The following is a 19,411-nucleotide window of genomic DNA, read 5'->3' as shown; positions in this document are numbered from 1 at the left end:
ATTAGGGTGGGAAATTGCTGTGTTTAGAAAACTTAAACAGACAATAGATTGGCTTCTGGGCTGCTTGACTTCCTGTTTCAGGGCTCCTGGAAACACTGAGAAGCAGAGGACATTCAGAGGACACCCAGGCCATTCTATCTTTCTGTGATATGATGTGGGAATGATGAACAGGAGATCATGCAGTAAATGGGAATGAGAGTTGGAGCTTCTTCCAGTTGTGGAAGTACACAGCTCAATGTAACCCAATTTGAGATGCATGGAACACTGTGGGGATTGGGCTTGGTGATCCCAAGAAGGTCTCCTCCAACCCCTGTGCTTCTGTGATAGAAGTACTTCTATTGGAGAGTGGTGTGGTACAGAATGCCCTTCCATGCTCATCACTGGTTTGAGTGGAGGCAGGGGTTCACATACTGAGCTGCTGAGAAGAAGCTGTACACACATCAGGGCCTCAATCCATGCAGATGGAGCATCGCCAACATGGTGGTTAATTATGGGATGGTGCTCTGCTTCTCACTGTGTGGGAGCTCTATTTTATATCAGTACAGACACTGGGAGTACAAACCCATGCAAACAGCATGTGCAACTGGAATTATTTCCTGCTTCTGTCTTTAGTGGTTACTTTGTCCAAGATGGCAGTTTTAAAGTAGAAGGTAATTTTTAGGCCTCATGAACTGTGGATCAGTCACAAGCAGCTTTTCCAACAGGTCCTGGTACCTTGATGGGAGACTGCTGCTACTCATTACTTGGGTCTGCATTGTATTTCCCCTCGCGCTTCTTCCTAAAATCGGTGAGTAATTAAAGGAGAGAAGCAAATATTATTCTACTTTAGTAGCAATTACAGTTGAAGACTTTAAAACCTTAATGGGTTATTTATTTATTTAAACTGGCAGGGGGCTGGCCATTGTGGGGGCTGCTTAAGTTGTACTGTGTTCTGCCTTCCAGCCCTGCCTAGTTAACCTATTACTTGGGTTGCAGTAGTATTTTGTCTGCAATACTAAAATAAAATCTTTACAGCAGAACATTAAAGAGCTGCATTTACTTACAGCATGCCATTAGTGGTAAGCCAGTTCTAATTCTGCCCTACAAAACTGCATAAATGATCTGTGACAGGCAGTTGGAATGTTGTTATTCTGAGTCCTAAGCCCCAGATACCAAGCACTGTAATAGAAAACATGCCTAAAATGTAAAGCTTTAGCTGTACATTAGGATCACTTTCCTTATAAATTCTCTTTTATTTTTACTGTTATTTTACAGGCTTTCTTGGCTACACAAGTAGTTTATCATTTTTCTTTATGGTGTACTTTGTGCTTGTGGTAAGTTAAAAATCAGAGCAGAGCTTATCTATTTTTTTTTCTTATTGTTTAAATGTTTTCACAAGACTGTTTTGAAATGAATTGTCTTCCTCTCCTCTCTTCCATTTTATGTAGCATTTAGTTTTCTTGGAGTTCAGTGTGTGCTTGCTTGGACAGACTCTATTTGTTTTGCTGAGGCATGGAAATGCGTATGAACTTTCAAACATGTGAAAAGATTTAAAATAATTATATTTTGGACTGGCAAATGCAACAATATTTTTGTTTTGCTGACAGTGCACTGAAGGGAGCTGGCACATATACTTTTGTTTCCCTGCTAGTAACAGAATGGAATTTTGTTTGCTTAGCTTCTAACTATTACTTACTGCAACTAGTGCAGAAGAAAATTTAATATACTCCAAATAAATTAGATTTACATGTACGATGGAGTGACTGGGTTCAAAAAAAGGCAAGGAAAACTAGAACTTCATTAAGACAGTTTACAAGATTCATTAATACGTCAATGACCTTATTCTTCTTTCCTGCTGAAAGGAAAGGTTCTTTTCTCTAAGCCATATGGGCTTTTTGACCCTGATGCTCACCCTCTCCAGGCCCCTCTGAGGTACATGTTTCCAAATATCTCAAGTGCGAACTGCTCGGCAGATCTGGGAGGAAAAACATACCTTTAAGTTGCACCATTTTTCCTCCTCACAGTGAAAACTATGTGAAGGCACACGTGTAGTAAATGGCACAACCAAGCCACTTGCACTCTGTTAGCCAGGTAGAGCAATGGGGATCTTTTTGGGGAGCCTGGAACAATGTTCCCCCTCTCCCTCATCATTCTGGCTTGCATTGACTTGCTTTTAATACCTGCTTTACAAAGGGATAAACAGAGTTGAAGGCAAGTTGAACAAACATGCCATCCGGGAGACCAAGGTAATCCATTAGGAGCTAAACCATGTGATAAAACCAAACTTCAAAGCTGTCAAAACATCACCCTGGGGTATCCCTGGAGAGCTGCAGTGTTTGGAGGACCTTGGGAAGTATTCTTCCAAAGCTTAGCATTGAGGAGCAGCCACAGCCTTTCAGAGCTAATGGAAATGCATTTGTAATATTTATAAATTACCTTAACTTTTGACCTCTTCCCTAAAATTTATCTTGAAAGAAGGAAAAAAAAAATGCTGAAATAGGTCTCAGGGTGAAGCTACTTGCAACAGTTTCTCAACAATTTCAATTCCTATATTTGGCTGTGAATTTGTTCACGTATCTGAAGAAAGCTTTTCTGATGGGGAAGTGCACTGAAAGTAATTTGGGGCTCAGATAAACAAGACTTGCATGAGGATGCAACTGTGGTGATTTAAGCTAGGATTTAGGTGTGTTTCTTTGTAACAGAAAGGTGTGGAAAATTCTAGATAAGGAGCACACAGTGATATTTAAGGAGAGCTAATACTCTGCACAGTATTTTCTCCGACTTCATCAGGCATTGAAAATCAAACGCAATGAAACACAAAGGCATTAACTGTGGTTTGATTTCCACATCTAATTGCTTTGAAGTGGATGGCATGTGCTGTTGAAATGCTGTTTTTGTTTGCACAGTGTTAATTTCTGTATGGTAGATATGTTTTAATTGATTCCAGAAGAAAGCTGTGCTAGTCATATGCAAGCTGTGCAGTTGTATTTTACATACAAAATAATTCTGTGCATTTTCAAGTGCATGCCATCTGTGAAGCCTCTTGCCAGCAAGCCACAGTTTTAATACAGTGGAAAAGATAGGTGTGATAGGCAGTGTGTCCTGGTCAGCAGGTCAGCAGGTCTGCAGACTGTGCTCTGCTATGGGGCCTTGGCAGGTCACACACCTCCTGTGCTTTGCTGTCTTTTCCTGTAGAGTTAATGCAGTGCTTATAGTCCTCACTTGGAAAGAATGAAAACACCAAGATGAACTGATGAGGGAGAAAAAATGTGTATGTATGCAGCTGTTAATTGAAAGCCAGATTCTGTGAGGTCCTGAGCACTTTCTCTTGTTTCTCATTGTTAAATAATTTCCCGATGTGAATCCTAAATGAAGAGAAATGAAACGTGATCGTTGCACTCTTTTATTGCCTCTTCTTGCTGTACTGAATATTGGTGAAGAGTAAAACCAGATTTTTTGGTGGGAACAGCCCTATTGGTAGCTTGTTCAACAAAGGTGTTAATAATTCCTAGTGGTATTTTTCTGAATCTCTTGTTTACGTTCCCAGAACAAAATGTGATGCAGATTGGGAACCTGCCACATGCAGTGAATGATGTTATACACAGAGCCCGTCTTTGCTGAGTGCTGTCAGGACGGCTGGAATAAAGGGATTCCTGTTTTCTATCCACAGGATAATAAAAAGCAACACCTATTAGAACGTTCTGAGAACTCTGAATCACAGAATGGCCTGGGTTGAGAAGGACCACAATTTAGTTTCAGCATCCCTGCCATGTGCAGGGTCACCAACCACCAAACCAGGCTGCCCAGAGCCAGTGACTGACTTTATTTGTAGCAGTGTTTGTGCTGAGGATTTGAAACACTTTGTTTTCATCAGAATCTGCCTTTAGGTTTTGCTTTTTTTCTAAGTTACAACCAAATGTTTGTTACACTCAAAAAACAGTGCTTATGTGGATCAGGCTGCACAAGCAATGAAAAATCTCTTCCTGCTGGTGGCTTCATTAGAGATATGAAGTGTACTGCACTCAGTAATCCAAACAGATTTGAGTAATTAAGAGGGTAGGCAAATAAAATTCTATATTTAAAATGAATTTAGTGCATTTTCTATTGTCTCTTTTTATTTCCATTTCAATTTGTTGAAAATCTCTATTCACGCCCTTTTAGAAGAATGTTCTCCAGTTTTCATAGTTGGCTTTTCTTTCTTCCTCTGCAGTATTTCTGCACAGTGTTGCCCTTTAGCAGAAAGCTGTGTGCCTGCCCACTGCCAAGCACAGCTCACTTTCCCCAAAGCTTGCCTTTTAGCTGGTGCACCTTCACGCTGCTTAGGAAGCCAGTCCAAATCTTAGCCAGAGCTCTCGCAGATCCTGTAACTCTGGAGCTCTCCAGGTCTCTCCTTTATTTCCCCTCTCTGGGTACCTTGCAAGTATGGAGAGATCTCCTTGAAAAACTCATTTCCTTCTCATAGAATCATTCAGGTTGGAAAAGACGTCCACGATGTTCAACCCCAGCCCACCCCCACCATGCCCACTGACCATGTCCATCAGTGCCACGTCTCCATAGTTCTTGAACACCTCCAAGGAGGTATTGCCACAGCAGAAGCAGCATGGTGGGTACCTGCTGTTTCCTTGTCCCACACAGGCAGACTTCTCTTGCTTTTCTTTGGCCTTTATGGCACAGAGTTCTCTGGGAAACACCAGTTGGCTGTGAGCAAAAGGTGGATTCCTTGAGCCAGAAGAAATGTTCTCTCCCATGTTATTCTTCTCATGGATCTGAGTCTTTAATTAAGTTTTTAATTATTTGCTCTAGGCTTCAAAAGAATTATAACCTCTAAGGCCAGGCATCTACAATAGGAAATTAATTAGGGTGAGAAGAGCAATGCCACTGTCATTTTAAATGAGACTCCTGAAAGAGGAGGTAACATTGCTTACTTTAATTTCCCTTTGATTTTCAGCCCTGTTACTTGGCAGTCCCTAAAGCAGCAGGGTGTATCTAAAGCCCCAATGACATTCCGGGACAATAATTGCATTTATTGTTTTTCCTTTGCTTTCTAGTCCACACCATATGTTTCTGCCTTTTAAGATTAGCCCTAGGCTCTGCTCTATATCTGTTAAGGGCTTGTCTGCTTAGGGAAAGGGCCTGGGACAGCTAACACAGCAGCTATTCTGTATGGGAGGTGGTGAGCATGGAGCACAGAGAGAGTGAATGTGGAGCACCGGTTGTATTTCAGCTAATGTCATAGCTCATTTCAGCACAGCACCTCCAGACAGGCAAGCCATAAGGCTGCCAGCTGTGCTTAGCCAGCAGCTGTGTGGAATGGCACTGACAAGCTTTGCTGTCAGGCTCCCCTTTCTGTAGCCTGTCTGCCTACCAGTCAAGTTAGTTAATTTAGTGTGGGTTTAGCTTCCAGCTTTGCGTACCAACTGTCTGATACTTTAGCTATGTGTATCTGAAGGTATCTTGATTTGGGGGATATAATCCATGCTGTCTTTGCAGATTATGATAAAAAAATGGTCCATCCCTTGTCCTCTACCTCTGAGCAGTGCAATAGAGACTTTACAGGTAAAGTGCATGCTGTTTGGAAGTTCTTCTAACATTTTATTAATAACTGTAATGCTTTTTTTACATTAACGCTTTCAGAATGACTTGCTATTTAAATTCCTTCTTTTCTTAGCTATCACAATTTTACTATCAAGAAAACCAAAACCTTTCATGTCTGTGGCTTGGGCTCATTCTTTCCTTATGTGTTGTTCTTTTTTTTTTGCCATATATGTCTTACAGGTTTCAAATTCTACTGCGGATTGTAAAGCAAAGCTCTTTCATCTTTCAAAAGAGGTAATCTCTATTAACAATAAGCTAACTAAAGGCGGGAGGTGTTAAAAAATTGGGGTTTAAATTCTATCCAGGGTAAGCTGAACATCTGTAAAACCAGTTACAGGCTGTGGAAATATTTCCTATACCTACTGCCAAGTGTTTTCCAGTCTCGCTCTTTAATATGAAGGCTGGATGTCCAAGTTAGCATTTTATGAAAACATTTTGCAAATGTGACCAAAGTATGAAGTATAACAGATGCAGTGGTGCTCAGCCTCAGGATGCAGTTGGATCTGGGCACTATCTGTGCCCTTAGCTGGAATGCAGTGCTGCTTGACTGTACGCATTCATTTAGATCCTTAAAGAACATGTTTCTGAATCTGCCTGGATATAAGTTTCATTTTTTCTTATCTGGAGCTAATTCTTCAGTCCTAGTGCAATCTTATGCATTTCATTGGATGTCAGCTCTGGTATTTGTTAATTAATGTGCTTTTAAATTACATCATCACCCAACAAGGCTTGCTGGAGGGGAGCTTCATGTACAGCTCTGGTTGCTTTGGGGTAAAGAGAATGGGGAAAAAAAGAGGAAGAGGTTTGAGATAGGTCTGTAGCATATTGGAATTCAAATGGACCACGGTTGGTACCATTTGTCTGAAAGAACAAAATCTAACGCTCTAACCCAAAAAAACCACCCAAACATCAGACAAATGTTAAATGCAGATCAAAGAAGAAATTTTGCTTTGGCCAGAATCAAGCAGCACGAGGATCCAGCTTTTTGTCCAGCCTTAGTGCTTTGTAGTATTTTGGAACTCGTCTCTATTGCATTTTGCCTTTTTCAATGTTATCAATTGGAAGTGGCAGATTTTTACCAGTATGGGCCTCGTTGTAGTTTAGCTTATTCCACTTGGCAATTGAAGCAGGCTATACTAGATGATTCATCTCTTCTAATGTAAGTTTTTGAAATAATATACCACCACTAATTGTGTTTGGTACAATCCCAGTAACTGTCTTAAAACGTGAGATGATAAAGCGCGTTATGTTTTCTGGGAACTGTATCCAAGTATTTAAGAAGTAGTGAGAAAATAGGGAAGTCAGGGTAAGGGAGACAGTAATTTGACAGGTAGCTAAAAAGGCTTAGAGAATTTTGTGGACGATACACCAGCCTTGGGGAAATTCCTACTCTTTTTACTTAATTACTTGTCTTCTCAGTTGTTAGCTCATTGACTATGAGATCCAGTTCTATGTAACGACTCGGAGGCACCGTTCTGTGTTATAGAGATTTCTCTGGAAGCATTAAATTGAATGATTTCCAACGTCTTTCAAGGCTTGCACTGAATTCCTCCAGATAATTTCCCACCCATCTGTAATAACAAACAACTTACGGGGTGTTTATCTTCTATTTTAGAGTGCTTATGCAATACCAACCATGGCCTTCTCTTTTCTCTGCCATACCTCAGTCTTACCGATTTACTGTGAGCTCCAAAGGTAATGTATGAGAACACGTGCAATATTCAGGTATAATGGGAGCATTCTGTTCTGTTTTCCTAAATTAATATTGAGAGTCATATTTTCAAGTTAATGCCATCAAACACTGCAGCCTCAATCACCTTCGTGTTTTTTGGAAATGTACAGTTCTAATCTGTAATTAGCTTATCTTCTTTAACTGGAGAAAAAAATAGCAAATGTGGTTCTGTCAGCAATGTCAGTACATTGTCTTGGCCATCTAGGGAAACAAGGTCATTTACTAAGGTGCTCGGTAGTTTTTTTTTCTTTGTTATCTGTATTTCACTAGATTCAGTGGGTTTTTTTTGGCCCAGATCCTGTATAAACTGCTATTTTTATTTTATTAAAAATCAAATAAATGTACAAATAAATCTCACTGACAGGCATGTCAGAATTCCTTTCCAGTGGGGATGGTGCTAGATGGCTGTGACAAGTGAATCTTCACCACGAGATAAAAAGTACTTTAAAAAGAACCATGTTACTGAGAGCACAATCTTCAGCAAATACTGCGTGCCCCTAAATTACGAGATTGCTTTCTCATAAATGGCAGGCTGCTATGTTTTCTAATAATGTATCTTACGTTGTGTTGAATGGTCCATAGATGGACCATGGATAGATGAATCAACACTTCATTATATTTTTTTTCTTTTTTCAGTCCATCCAAAAGTAGAATGCAGAATGTAGCTGTCACAGGAATTGGCCTGAGTTTCATAATTTACTTCATGTCTGCTTTGTTTGGGTATCTGACGTTTTATGGTGAGTATATTTTTGAAGTATTCTCTAGAATGCAGTGTAATAGTAAATGATGCATGCGTTGTCTTCAGTACTTCGGGCTTGCTTATGCATTATCAATACACTGGGATGCTCATAGATCTTAGTCCCATGGAGAATCTTGCAAAGTGTTGCAGTTGGACTCGATGATCTCTGGAGGTCCCTTCCAACCCCTACAATTCTGTAATTCTGTGATTCTGTAATTCTGTAATTGCAGGGTTTATGCTCAGAGATGCTCTGCACGCAAGATATGAATGTGACCCATGACAAGCTAGCCCTAATGCTGGGGAGACGTGAATTTTTGCAGGCATGCTTGTCCTGTCTGATACAGCTTGGGAACAAAGCATGTATTGCTTCCTTGTTTTGCTTCTGGGCTTTTTACAAATTTATCAGAACTAGCACTATCTGTTTCACTAGAAATCTGCTGAAAGATTTGTTCCTTTCCTAACATAAAGCTTTATTTTAAAGGATTACACAAAATGAATTTTTCATTATGTTTTTTTTTTTGATGTGTAAGGTAAACACAGAAAAGAATTAACTGACAACAAGAAACTTAGAAGGTCTGAAACAGATGAAGGAGCAATCTAATTTTGTGTCTTGGCTTCAGCAGAGGGCAGGGACAAAAAGCTAGGAAAGAAATTAAAAATGTAGAGCTCAAAGCTTCCCAGCACATGCTTCCTATCTTCAGTAAATTGCCTTGTGTGCATTTCCTGAGTCAGAAATGGTGTCTGTTTGATGCACATAATGAACCAAGAAAAGCACATTTCTTAGAGATATCGTCAACACGGCACTTGAAGAATATGCCTTTTCATTTTCCAAACAGAAGAGTGGGATATAAAACTGCCCTGACCAGTTCCCTGGTTACCTTCCAGTTCCATTTGCTCTGGAGCTGACATGACAACGTGCTGCACTACCAGTGTTACAGCTGCACTTCAGTACATTTGGGTGCAGTTTTTCAGTTGAGTTCACACGTAAGTGAGGGGTGGTATTGCATTTTACCAACACTCAGATGTCACAACTCTTACCTACATAGTGGCTCTTGTTTTTTAAAAGGTCCATCATAATTTTGGCAGAAGTAGGCGAGTACCTCTTTTAAGACAACAACACTACAGTAATGTTACTACAGTATACAGCAAGAATTTGGCTTTTAGCAGCTAAAAATTGCAAATTTGAGAGGAATTTTGCACCTTGTTTCCCAAGCATTACTGTATGTCTGACCATAACTTCAGAAAGCATTCCCTTGGCACGGAATCCTTTGAAATATTAAGTGGGGAGTCTTGAAGCTCCTAGTAGCATATATTGTTGTTGCTGTTTCCACGTGACTTTGTAGGGAATTCAAACTTGAAGCATCACTGTGAGAGATTCAGCAGTCACTCTGGGATAACCATCTGTCCCCAGGTCACATCTCAGCAAAAATAAAATACAATACTTCATAGAAACTGACCCAGTTCCGATTGCCTTCACTGCATCATTTCTTTGAGGCAAAGCCTTTTGACTGCAGTCTATTAGTTTGTGTCACTGAATATTTCTGGTTTTCTGCAAGCATGATTTCTTTCAGTAATTCTTAAGAGCCCAAAACATCAGAAACAACAGTGAATGTCTGCAAGAGATTACATTTTTCCCTTCCACGCTTCTGCTCCTTTTTTAACTTTTTGGTTGTCTTGTTTAATTAACTTAGTTCTTTAAATAGGGGGAATCTGTTTTCTGTTCCTAAAATACCAGTCCAGGAAAATGTAAAACATTTTATTTTAAATTGAAAGCAAAGAAGGAGTTCCTTCTTTGAAATGAGTCGTATTTCATCGTTCTGTGGCTCAGAAGTTTTGTACTGTTTTCTGTGAATTTGAAACTCAATGCAGCGCCTGCACTTGGGTGGAAATTTGGTCTGTTCTGAAGCCCAACAAAGCACTCGGAGTGGGAGGAGCAGACAGACCACTTCCAGAACTCTGACTTGCTCAGTGCAGTAGTGGTGCTGCTTACAGCACTGCTAGAGAGTTGTGATAGAAAGCTTAAGCAGCCCAGATGTATTTTCTTTGTTCATTAGTGAAGCCCCTTCTTAAGTTTCAGAGCTTTTGTCAAGGTTCAGTCAATCCAGTCATCCTGACTTTAATTAAACCTGCGTTTTAATTTGTGAATAGTGCTTTTTGTTATCTGTTTAAAATACTCCTATAGGAATTGTCTAAGGCTTATGCATACTGACAGATGTATGTTTTCTTCAGTTATTGGAGATATTTTCAGCAGTTTTCTAGGTTTTACTTCTGCTGTTTGCTCATCCCTTCAGGCCACTAATACTTGTCTTTTATTTTAAGTCTAACAAACATAGTAAAATTCAGATAAGATTAAAAATTACCTTTCTAGTGAATGGATTGAAAGTTTCAGAACAGGTATCTGCAAGCTTGGAATTGCTTTCTTTTTAAACCTTCCTTTTCCATATTTCCTTCATCTTCAGTTAGATGGCTTTTAGTTCAGCAGAGTCTCTACAGCACCTTGCCTCTTGCACAGATTGTTTTCTGTTTTCTCTAGGTTGCAGATCAGTTTGAGCTGGTTTATCAGCAGGGTTTATAGACAGTCCCCTCCGCTGTGCAGTACTCACAAGCAGATCGGTCCATTTGAATGTAAGCTTCATACATGTTGCTCGTTACTTCACGTTAGTTCTCAAATGATTTAGAGGAGAATTCCTTTTTCTGCTTTTCAGACAAAGTGGACTCTGAATTGCTGCGAGGTTACAGCAGTTACCTGCCACATGATACTGTCATCATGACTGTTAAACTGGCCATACTGTTCTCCGTGCTCCTGACAGTCCCTCTAATCCACTTCCCAGTAAGTACTCCTCTCTGGCATAAGCAATGCTAACACTAATGCTTTGCAGGCTGTAATATCTGAGACACATCTAGTCCTGTGTATCTTATTCACTTGTCAAGTGATTGATCAAAGACCACAGATTTGCATGTGTTCCATGAGAGCTCCAAAATAACAACGAGCCGCTAAGCTAATTTGTGCTCTAGAGACAGACTTCAGATTAAAACTAGCCCACAGCATTGTTTTTAATTTAGAGAATTCAGAACTCCTGAAGTTTATTTAGTTTGATTTTTTTTTCTCCTAAATTGAGTTTTGCTGACTTAGGTTTTCCTTTCTGCACGCACACACACACACAAACACACTTATACTTGAAAACTCAATTTCATCGTAAATTGAAAACACATATTGACTTATTTCACTGCAAGAATACTGCTTTAGCTTATCAATACCATGGTAGATTTGAGAGAATTCATTCAGTTATGAAAAATAAACCAAAAACAATAGTCAAAACTATGTCTAGGTAAGCACCCTGGGTTACATACCAGTTGGCAGCACACTATTGGACCCCAAACCTTTACTTGTCCCAGCAGGAATTGTTCTCAGGACCAATGGCCACGTGATAGTGCTTCAATTTTGAAGTTAATTCCATGCTACGGAGAGAAAAAGACGTAATTTAACTATTATTAAATGATTTTTGCATTTTGAGTTACAATGTTCTTTTGCATCTCGTATGGTAAAATTCTTTATACCCATTTGTGAATTTGAATAAGATTAAAAAAGAAGTACCTGTGTTCATTTACCCATTCTGTGTTCCTTTTCATTTAATGTAGGCGAGGAAGGCTGTATTGATGGTGTTTTTCTCTCACCTTCCCATGTCTTGGATTGGCCACATCCTTGTCACTTTAGTTCTGAATACAGTCATTGTTTTGTTTGCGCTGTATGTGCCAGACATTAAAAATGTATTCGGAGTCGTTGGTAAGTTGTTGTGGGTTTTTATTGTTATCTTTGAGCAGTTCAGAATTGCACTGAGCCACTGTGTTCCAATCGTGCTCTGAGTGAAGTCTTACTTTCTGGTTCTTATAGGTTCAACCACATCGACATGTTTGCTTTTTGTGTATCCTGGTCTGTTTTATCTTAAGCTCAGCAGAGAGGACTTTCTGTCACCACACAAACTCGGGGTATGCTTTTTCTGTGCATGTACTAATTGCATTTAAAGAGGCTCGTTTTAGATACATTTTAATGCACTGGAGAGAACGTAATCAAATGGGCAAAGTTCCAGTTTGCAATGCAGTTCACAAAATCTGTGAGCGTTTGCTTTTATTGTTCACGTTAGCTCTGCTGTGTCTGAAACTCCTTTTTTACAAGACCTCTCCGAATAGCAGAGTGTCTGTATTCTGGTCTGTTGATCTGAATACATGCTTTTCTCTATAGTTTTCAGATGTCGATTTTTAATCCAGTTTCTCCGCGGTTTTTACGCATTACTCTGATGTTGTTTGGGCAGCTGGAACAAAGCCAAACTGTGTTTAAGTGAAACAGTGTTTATGCTTGTTTTCTATTTAAGCCTCCTCAAAACCATGTTGTTTTTTTTCTTTTATGGTTTCTCTTTTGGCACATTTGGTTGAGTTCTAATTGGAATTTGTGCAGCAGCCTGCTTTTTGCACTGCAGCTGTGCTTGTCTTCTTTTTAGCCACTGCTCAGCCCAATGTCATGGCAGCGTCTCAAATCATGGCATCCAGGTTGGAAAGGACCACTAAGATGCCCAAGTCAAACCCCAACCCACCCCCACCATGCCCACTGCCCACATCCCTCAGTGCCACATCTCTGTAGTTCTTGAACACCTCCAGGATGGTGACCCCACCACTTCCTGGGCAGCTGTGCCCCTGCATCACCACTCTTGCTGAGAAGGAATTTTTCCTAATATCCAAACTGAATCTTCCCTGCTACAACTAAAAGGTATCACCTCTCGTCCTAAAAATGGTGACAGAGTGCCTATGCTGTGACCATCTGCCATTGCTATGACTCGTAGGACTGCTCTCATGTTGATGAAACAGGGAACCTGAAAGAAAATCCAGTGATGATGGTCTTTCAACCATTTTGAATAAAATACAAATTAATTTCCTTCATTCATTTGCAGTTGTGTTTATTCAAGCAGATCTGTACAGTTCTCAGGGGAACAGTGCAAGTGAACCAAACCATTGTGAGAGTGCCCATTGAAACTATCCTTGAGCAGACTTGGTTTCATTTCATTCTAAGCAGACACCTTGTGTTTGAAGACTAATTTGCAGCATGAAAGACTGTTTTAAAACACACTGTTTAAACCTGTTCTTACACAGTTTTTTTTTATTTTCAGTGATACAGATTTTTTCCTTCTTTCTTCACAGGCATGTGCATTGCTTATTTTTGGTGTTTGTGTTGGTCTGCTCAGTTTAATTCTGATAATCCTCAATTGGATTAATCAGTGATGCCATGTGGTTACTTTCCAAAGTGGGCTTCAGGAGGACAGCAAGACCCAGAGATACAGACAGCCTACAGAAAGCACTGACAGCAACCATCTGCAGAAGAAATAACACTTTTTCAGCCTGTTGGTGATGTTCCTTCATTACTCTTGAGTCTAAAATACTACTTCTTAATGATGCTCTTGTGGCAGGTACAAAGATCTCTTGATAATTCCTGCTACACAAAGATGGTTTGGTGCACGTGGTGAATGAATGCAGAACCTTGAGACAGCTTTTCTTTTAAAGAGAATGAGGTGGATTTTAAATCAGTTGTGATGTGCATATAACATATTATCTTAGCAGACTGCAGACTGCTTAGAAGACTGCTGTTGCTTTATGATTTCCAAAAGTTCAGCCAGTTGATATTAGGAACTGACTGATTCCAAGCGTTTACCCTAATTTATCCTAATACATATTCAGAGGCCAGCCATCTTAGTCCAGTTTAATGGGCACATCATGAGAACTGTATTCTTGTTTTATACCTCCTGTGTACTTGAATCATGTTGAAGTAATTTTTAAATGAGCAGCTTTTGCCCATCCAGCATAATAAGTTCTTGCAGCGTTTGTGATTCTGTTTATAGTTAATAATTGATCACTTTCAGTTAATTCAGTATTATTCAAATTACCTCAGTATTCCTGCCAGCAGAAGACTTTTCTTTTTCTCTCTCACTCCCATTTCTACCATTGTTTCCTATTTGAAGTAGAACGTATCTGTGTTTTATGTACTGCTGTACATTTGGACTTGAAAGGTGGCATTCTGCTGTCCTAAAGGCAAAGGAGATTTTATGTTTATGGAACCTTGATTTTACCCCAAATCTCGAAACATTCACACACTCTTTTGTAATTGCAATTTTTTTCTGTCTAAATGAATCGTGAATGCAGTTTTCAACACCAGCTGGGCTTTGTTACATATGGTATGGGGTGCCCACCACAGAAGTCCCTCATATCAGCCACTGCTTTCATTCTGCTAATATCATGGTAAGCTTCCTTAAATTTGCTACTATCAGATGGAGTCTGATGTCTTTGGAATAGCCTAATCTCTTGAGAGACTTTATACCCTGAAGAAGTTAAGCCTCCGCAGAAATGCCTTATGTAAAGTTCAGAAATCAGACCTCAGACTCGAACAGCAAGATTTAGAGAGTGGGAAAGTTCTTCATTATTTCCAGATGCAGTATTTCTTTTAATTTAGCTTAGCACTTTTACATCTGAGAATTGGAATGAAATACAAATGAAACATAGTAAATTAATTCATTTGTGTAACATGAAAGAAGCTAGTGTATGACATTTATGGAAATGTTTCTGTCCGTAAGGTGAACAGTAAATTAGTTGACTGTAGCTAGAAAATCCTGTTGAAACAGTTCTGTTAATATGTTGACATATGTTTTCTCATTTGAGATACGGAAGACGCCCTAGAAACTGACATTTCTAACCTCTTAGCAGCAGGTCTGTCTGTCTTAAGTTCCTGTGAAAACTGGGGCCAGAAACTAAAGGTGAGCAATAAAGCTACAGCAAAATTGTATCTGTGCCGTTCCCAAAGACACTTCTTGCATAAACAGTCATATTTTCCAATGATGCAGGAGAGGCAGCATTCAGTCTTTCAAGTATTGATTTTTAATTTTTGTTAATGTTGTCACGATAGCTGGTAACTGAGCTCCTCACTGCTGGTGGCTGTAGAGCAACCTGAAGATTGATTTCAGCTTGGAAGGACTTCACTTGTAAGCTGACTGCCTTGGGAAAGCGTGGCTACCTGTGCCAGTGGCTGCAGGGAGCACTGGGCTCTCCAGAAAAAGATGTGCCAAATTCAACATAACCCCGAGAGAATGCGCTTGAATGCAGTGTAATAGGGAGGAACAGAAAATAGCAGAGTTGGAACCACCATCTCTGTTCCTGAGCTGGCAAGCTGTGCCTTCTCTGACTTCAGTGCCAGCAGATCACTCAACTCTTGGGATGTTTTTCCTTTTTGATAGATGGCCTGCAGGCACCCAGGTGGTGTTAGTGTGCAGTTGGTACTGCTTCAGGAATCCTTTTGCCTGAGGAATGTTCTTCTGCTTAGGAGTTTAATGCAGAAATAGACTCGAGTAATGAGGCATAGGAACTAATTCAGGAGTTTTATTAGGATCCCCATTCTTCATAAGTCAGTACACTGTATTCTGAAAAAGATTGCAGGTGTTTTTATCACAAAGTTTATACCTGGGGTTTCATGACACAAGGGGAGGTCACTACCAGAAACAGCATGTCCACTCCTGGGTAGACACTCAGCTTCTTTCTATGGCACTGGCATAGTGGTGGCTCCTGCTCAGTTTCACTAGCAGAAAACCTGGAAAGATGATGAGTTATCTGCCAAAAACTGAACAAAGTGAGCTCTCTTGGAAACAGGGAAGGGAAGGAGGATGGAGTTGGACTGCCTTTTTAAGGCCACAGCAGCCATTAGATCAGTGTTTTTCTCACAAACCTCACTCTCCATCTTTGTGCACTTGGGATGCTTCTAACTTGAGAGCTGTCTGGCCTCCTGTGATCAAGGGGTTGGTCATACAGTTTCTCAGCACTGTGTGAATATCAGGGATTGGGGCTGTCCATCTTGCCTTTGTCCTTGCAGTTCACTCTTCCTTTTCAGTTCTTGATAATCAGGTGTAGCCCCTCCTGCCTGTGGCTGCCCTCTGATAGCTTTGTGCTCCCAGGCTTTGTTGGCTGTGGGGATTCTGTCAGGCAGAGCATCTCTGGCAGCACTGCAAAAACCTGAGTATCTATTTCATATGAAGTGTACCTTGAGAAATCAATGATAGCTGCAGATCAGGAAATGATTTTCTAACTGAACCAAAACTTAGGAAAACAGGAGACCTTACATTCACATCAGTGAACTGTAGATATATTTTGTAAGATGCTAGAAATTAGGAAGAATATTTCTTAGAATTGTGAGGTTTTATGAAAACCATTTCTCATATATCACGGTCTTGCAGCTTACTATTGAATAGTAGTTGTAAGACATCATTGCAGGCACTTTATTTTAAACTCTGAACAGCAGGACTTAATGTGGAAGATTTACATCATCTGTGAAGGTACAGAAAGTTGGCAAGATTCTGCTGAGCTTTTGCTCTTTGTTTCTCCCAGAGAAAAAAACTGAGTCTGCCCTGCCCTGCAATCCCCTATGTCTGCACAGTTGGGTTTGTGTGCATCATGTTAAAAGATGGGGCTGAGAAAATGCTTGAAACAAGGCGTCGGTTTTACAGCTGATTCCTGTAATGCTATGGAAATTACTGCATTGTTGGTTTTAAGCTCTGGGTACGTGAGCCAGGCTGTTAACTGACTGCCCTGGTAGGTAGCATTGGGCTGATGAATACCAGTGTGTGAAGTTAATGTTCCGTGAGGATGAAGGGAAGCAATTCGCACCTCTGCTGGAGCTCTATTATTACATTTTGGCTGTGGTGCAGAAGGGATGGGAGCACACCGGTTTGCAGAACGCTGTTATCTTCCGTTTGCAAAAGAGAAATGCTGCTGCTTTTAAGGGGGTCCTATGATGCGTAACTTAAAACCTGAGGAGAGGGGCAGAAGGAGAGAACTATTGCTGCTAAATTTAGGAAAAGGTGCATTCGTTTTCCACAATTCAGAAACAGAGTAAGGACACTGTTTTTAGTCTCAGTCTTCCCCAGACTGTTTGTGCATTATGTCCTGTAAGGGTTTCACTACAGCAGTACACAAACATGAGTTCTGTTGAGCTCCACTCTCACACGCTTTTAAATATATTTTTCTTTAAACTTGTATACAGATTTTTTTTGTTGTTGTTATATTTCCAAATTGGTGCATTTCAGTGGTTCTGCTTTATTATGTGTATACCTTTCTATTTTCTGAAGCCTCGGCTAGAAGGATCCCTTAGCATTTCTGACCTGGCTTGGAAAGGTTGCCTTTCCCCAGCTGCACGAGGAGAACAATGTGAGAGATGAAAATGAGTCAGTAGCCTTTGATTTGTTTTCTCTCGTTCTCCTGTTTCCATTCTGTGCCCATGTAAAGGCTGCTCAGGTTTCAGATGCACTGTGTTTAGCTGGGCTGGTGGTGTCTCTTATAAGCAGCATTGCAGAAGGGAGCACTGCACACAGAGTGCTTGCAGCCTGCGTGTGCATTGTGCTCAGTGCTCACTGTTTATTCCCTTCTTTTTAGGCATCTCAATACTGACTTTCACTGCAGTTTGTTTAAAGTTCTCTCATGTCCCTGTGCAGTGTAAACTGAACCTCTGTGATACCATCCTCTCCTCTCTGCCCCTCTCTTCACCTTCCCCTGAGCACGGAGGCACAACGGTGCAACAGGATCTCTGTGCTTGAGCTGTTAGGGCAGATGTTACATCCCACCCTGCTTGTAAACTTGTTGTTCGCATGGGAGAGGATGCAGGCTTGTTCTTTATTGCTGTATTTCTGACTGTGCACAAACGGTCCTCGTGGTAAGGATCTGGAAATCAGTGCTCTGGACCCAGCAGTTCGTGGAGGCTGAGAGGACTCGGAGGAGCCATCTGCCTGTGTGTACCTCCATTGGGCAGCAGTAGAGCAGGTTATTGACCTGGGTGAGCCTGATCCAAAATGGCCAATCTTTTTAAAAATAATTTCATAAAATTAATTTTTAGGATTATCTCTATGGAATATGGCAATTTTCATTAGCATCATCATGCAGATTCAGCAAGGCACACAACATGTGAGGACAGAGCTGTGCCTGTTCTGGATACAAGTGATTATTTCACCTTGAACACAGGTGTGTTGAGCTGGCTCCAATGCTCTTACAGAGCCAGAGTGAGGTTCTGAATTTGGTATTCTGCAAATTCAGCAGCCTGGTTTCTTTATTTTGCTTCCTATAAACAGTAGGAGGAGATGGACATTGTACCAATGCATCCCTGCAAAGACATGAAAATTAATCACGTTGTTTCCAACTGTCCCTACGTGCAGAAATGAAGATTAATGTTAGCTCAGTAGTGGGCATCCTAATGCACTCTAATTAAAGCTTCAGCTTTAGGTCAATCCAGGAGTTACAATAACATCGATTGCTGTAGAACTCCTCTCCTAATTAGATTTAACACTTAACACAGAATCATTGTTTTACATTGCCTTTGATGTTGAAAGCATTCATTATAGTTGTTCTGCATTCCATGGAGCTTTGGGACACATCTACTTCCCAATGACTGCCACTGAGAGACAGTTTCCACTGCTGAAAAAGAGCTGCCTAATTTTTACAGTTTGTGGTGATGTTTTTAGTATTTGTGTTTCAAAAGTGATCATTCAACTGTGCTTAATGTGGAATTGAAGTTTTCTTTTTTAAAAGAAGCCATCTGTATGTAAAAAATACCTCGTGAACATCTGATCTGTGTGCCATGCATTTCCTGTTTCGAGTTCTTCCTCCCACAGATTTCAATGGAGCAGCCGCGGCGTGTTCCAAGAAAAACAGAAAATAAAGAACAGTGTTTGCATAACTCATTTGCTGCTCATCTTTGCTTCCTGTGCATAGTGTGGAAAGCAAAGTGAAGCCGACGCTGCGCTCTGCTGTCGGTTCCAGAAGTGCAAATTTGTTGCTGTTACCCCAGCTCAGGCTGTAGCATCTCCATGGCCAAGGAAAGGTGGATGACTGCTTGAGGAAACTGGGAACCACAGCATCATGGAAGGGAAGGGCCTACTGTGCTCCCTGACAGCTGTCCTGGCTGCCAACCTTTGTGTTACGCACCCCTAAACCCCTCAGTATGAGGCAGTCCTGAACAGGGCAGTTATATGGACCAACCTCATTACTCTGCTACGGACTTGATAACAGAGGTAGAAGAATGGAAGCGTGCTCATTGCATGGAAACGAGCATCAGCAAATTTGTATCTCATTTATAAAATTCCCCCCAGCTAGAATTGGTACAAATGGCCCCACAGCTGCATTTTTCATATGTGATGCAGAATTTGGTGCTGCCCTGCGGCAGCTGCTCATACTTGCTGGTGCTGCTGAATGAGTTCTGTCCCGGCTTGGCCTTCCTCTTGCCTCCAGCATTGCCACTTGCAGGCTCGTGGTTCACGCAGCAGCCCTGGGAAGCCAGGCAGCTCGCTGCACCT

At 40.8% G+C, this 19,411-nt stretch overlaps 1 protein-coding gene across 3 annotated transcripts in view; it reads left to right on the top strand.

Moving 5' to 3' along the window:
• The window catches only part of SLC38A6 (solute carrier family 38 member 6), a 37,987-nt gene extending 19,188 nt beyond the window's left edge, over nucleotides 1-18,799 (top strand). For 2 of the 3 annotated variants that reach the window (XM_052696264.1, XM_052696262.1), the window contains 10 exons: nucleotides 693-787; nucleotides 1,255-1,313; nucleotides 5,470-5,535; nucleotides 5,755-5,808; nucleotides 7,190-7,269; nucleotides 7,943-8,043; nucleotides 10,751-10,875; nucleotides 11,685-11,829; nucleotides 11,938-12,032; nucleotides 13,236-18,799. In XM_052696264.1, coding sequence (XP_052552224.1) covers nucleotides 693-787; nucleotides 1,255-1,313; nucleotides 5,470-5,535; nucleotides 5,755-5,808; nucleotides 7,190-7,269; nucleotides 7,943-8,043; nucleotides 10,751-10,875; nucleotides 11,685-11,829; nucleotides 11,938-12,032; nucleotides 13,236-13,316 — 901 coding nt within the window. In that variant the 3' untranslated portion in view covers nucleotides 13,317-18,799. The remainder of the gene's footprint in view (nucleotides 1-692; nucleotides 788-1,254; nucleotides 1,314-5,469; nucleotides 5,536-5,754; nucleotides 5,809-7,189; nucleotides 7,270-7,942; nucleotides 8,044-10,750; nucleotides 10,876-11,684; nucleotides 11,830-11,937; nucleotides 12,033-13,235) is intronic. The other variant, XM_052696263.1, reaches the window with a different exon arrangement.
• The last annotated feature ends 612 nt before the right edge of the window (nucleotides 18,800-19,411 follow it).

This window comes from Tympanuchus pallidicinctus, unplaced genomic scaffold (assembly GCF_026119805.1).
Source record: "Tympanuchus pallidicinctus isolate F22 unplaced genomic scaffold, pur_lepc_1.0 scaffold3, whole genome shotgun sequence".
Taxonomy (NCBI): domain Eukaryota; kingdom Metazoa; phylum Chordata; class Aves; order Galliformes; family Phasianidae; genus Tympanuchus; species Tympanuchus pallidicinctus.
This window is presented reverse-complemented; position numbering and strand designations above follow the sequence as displayed.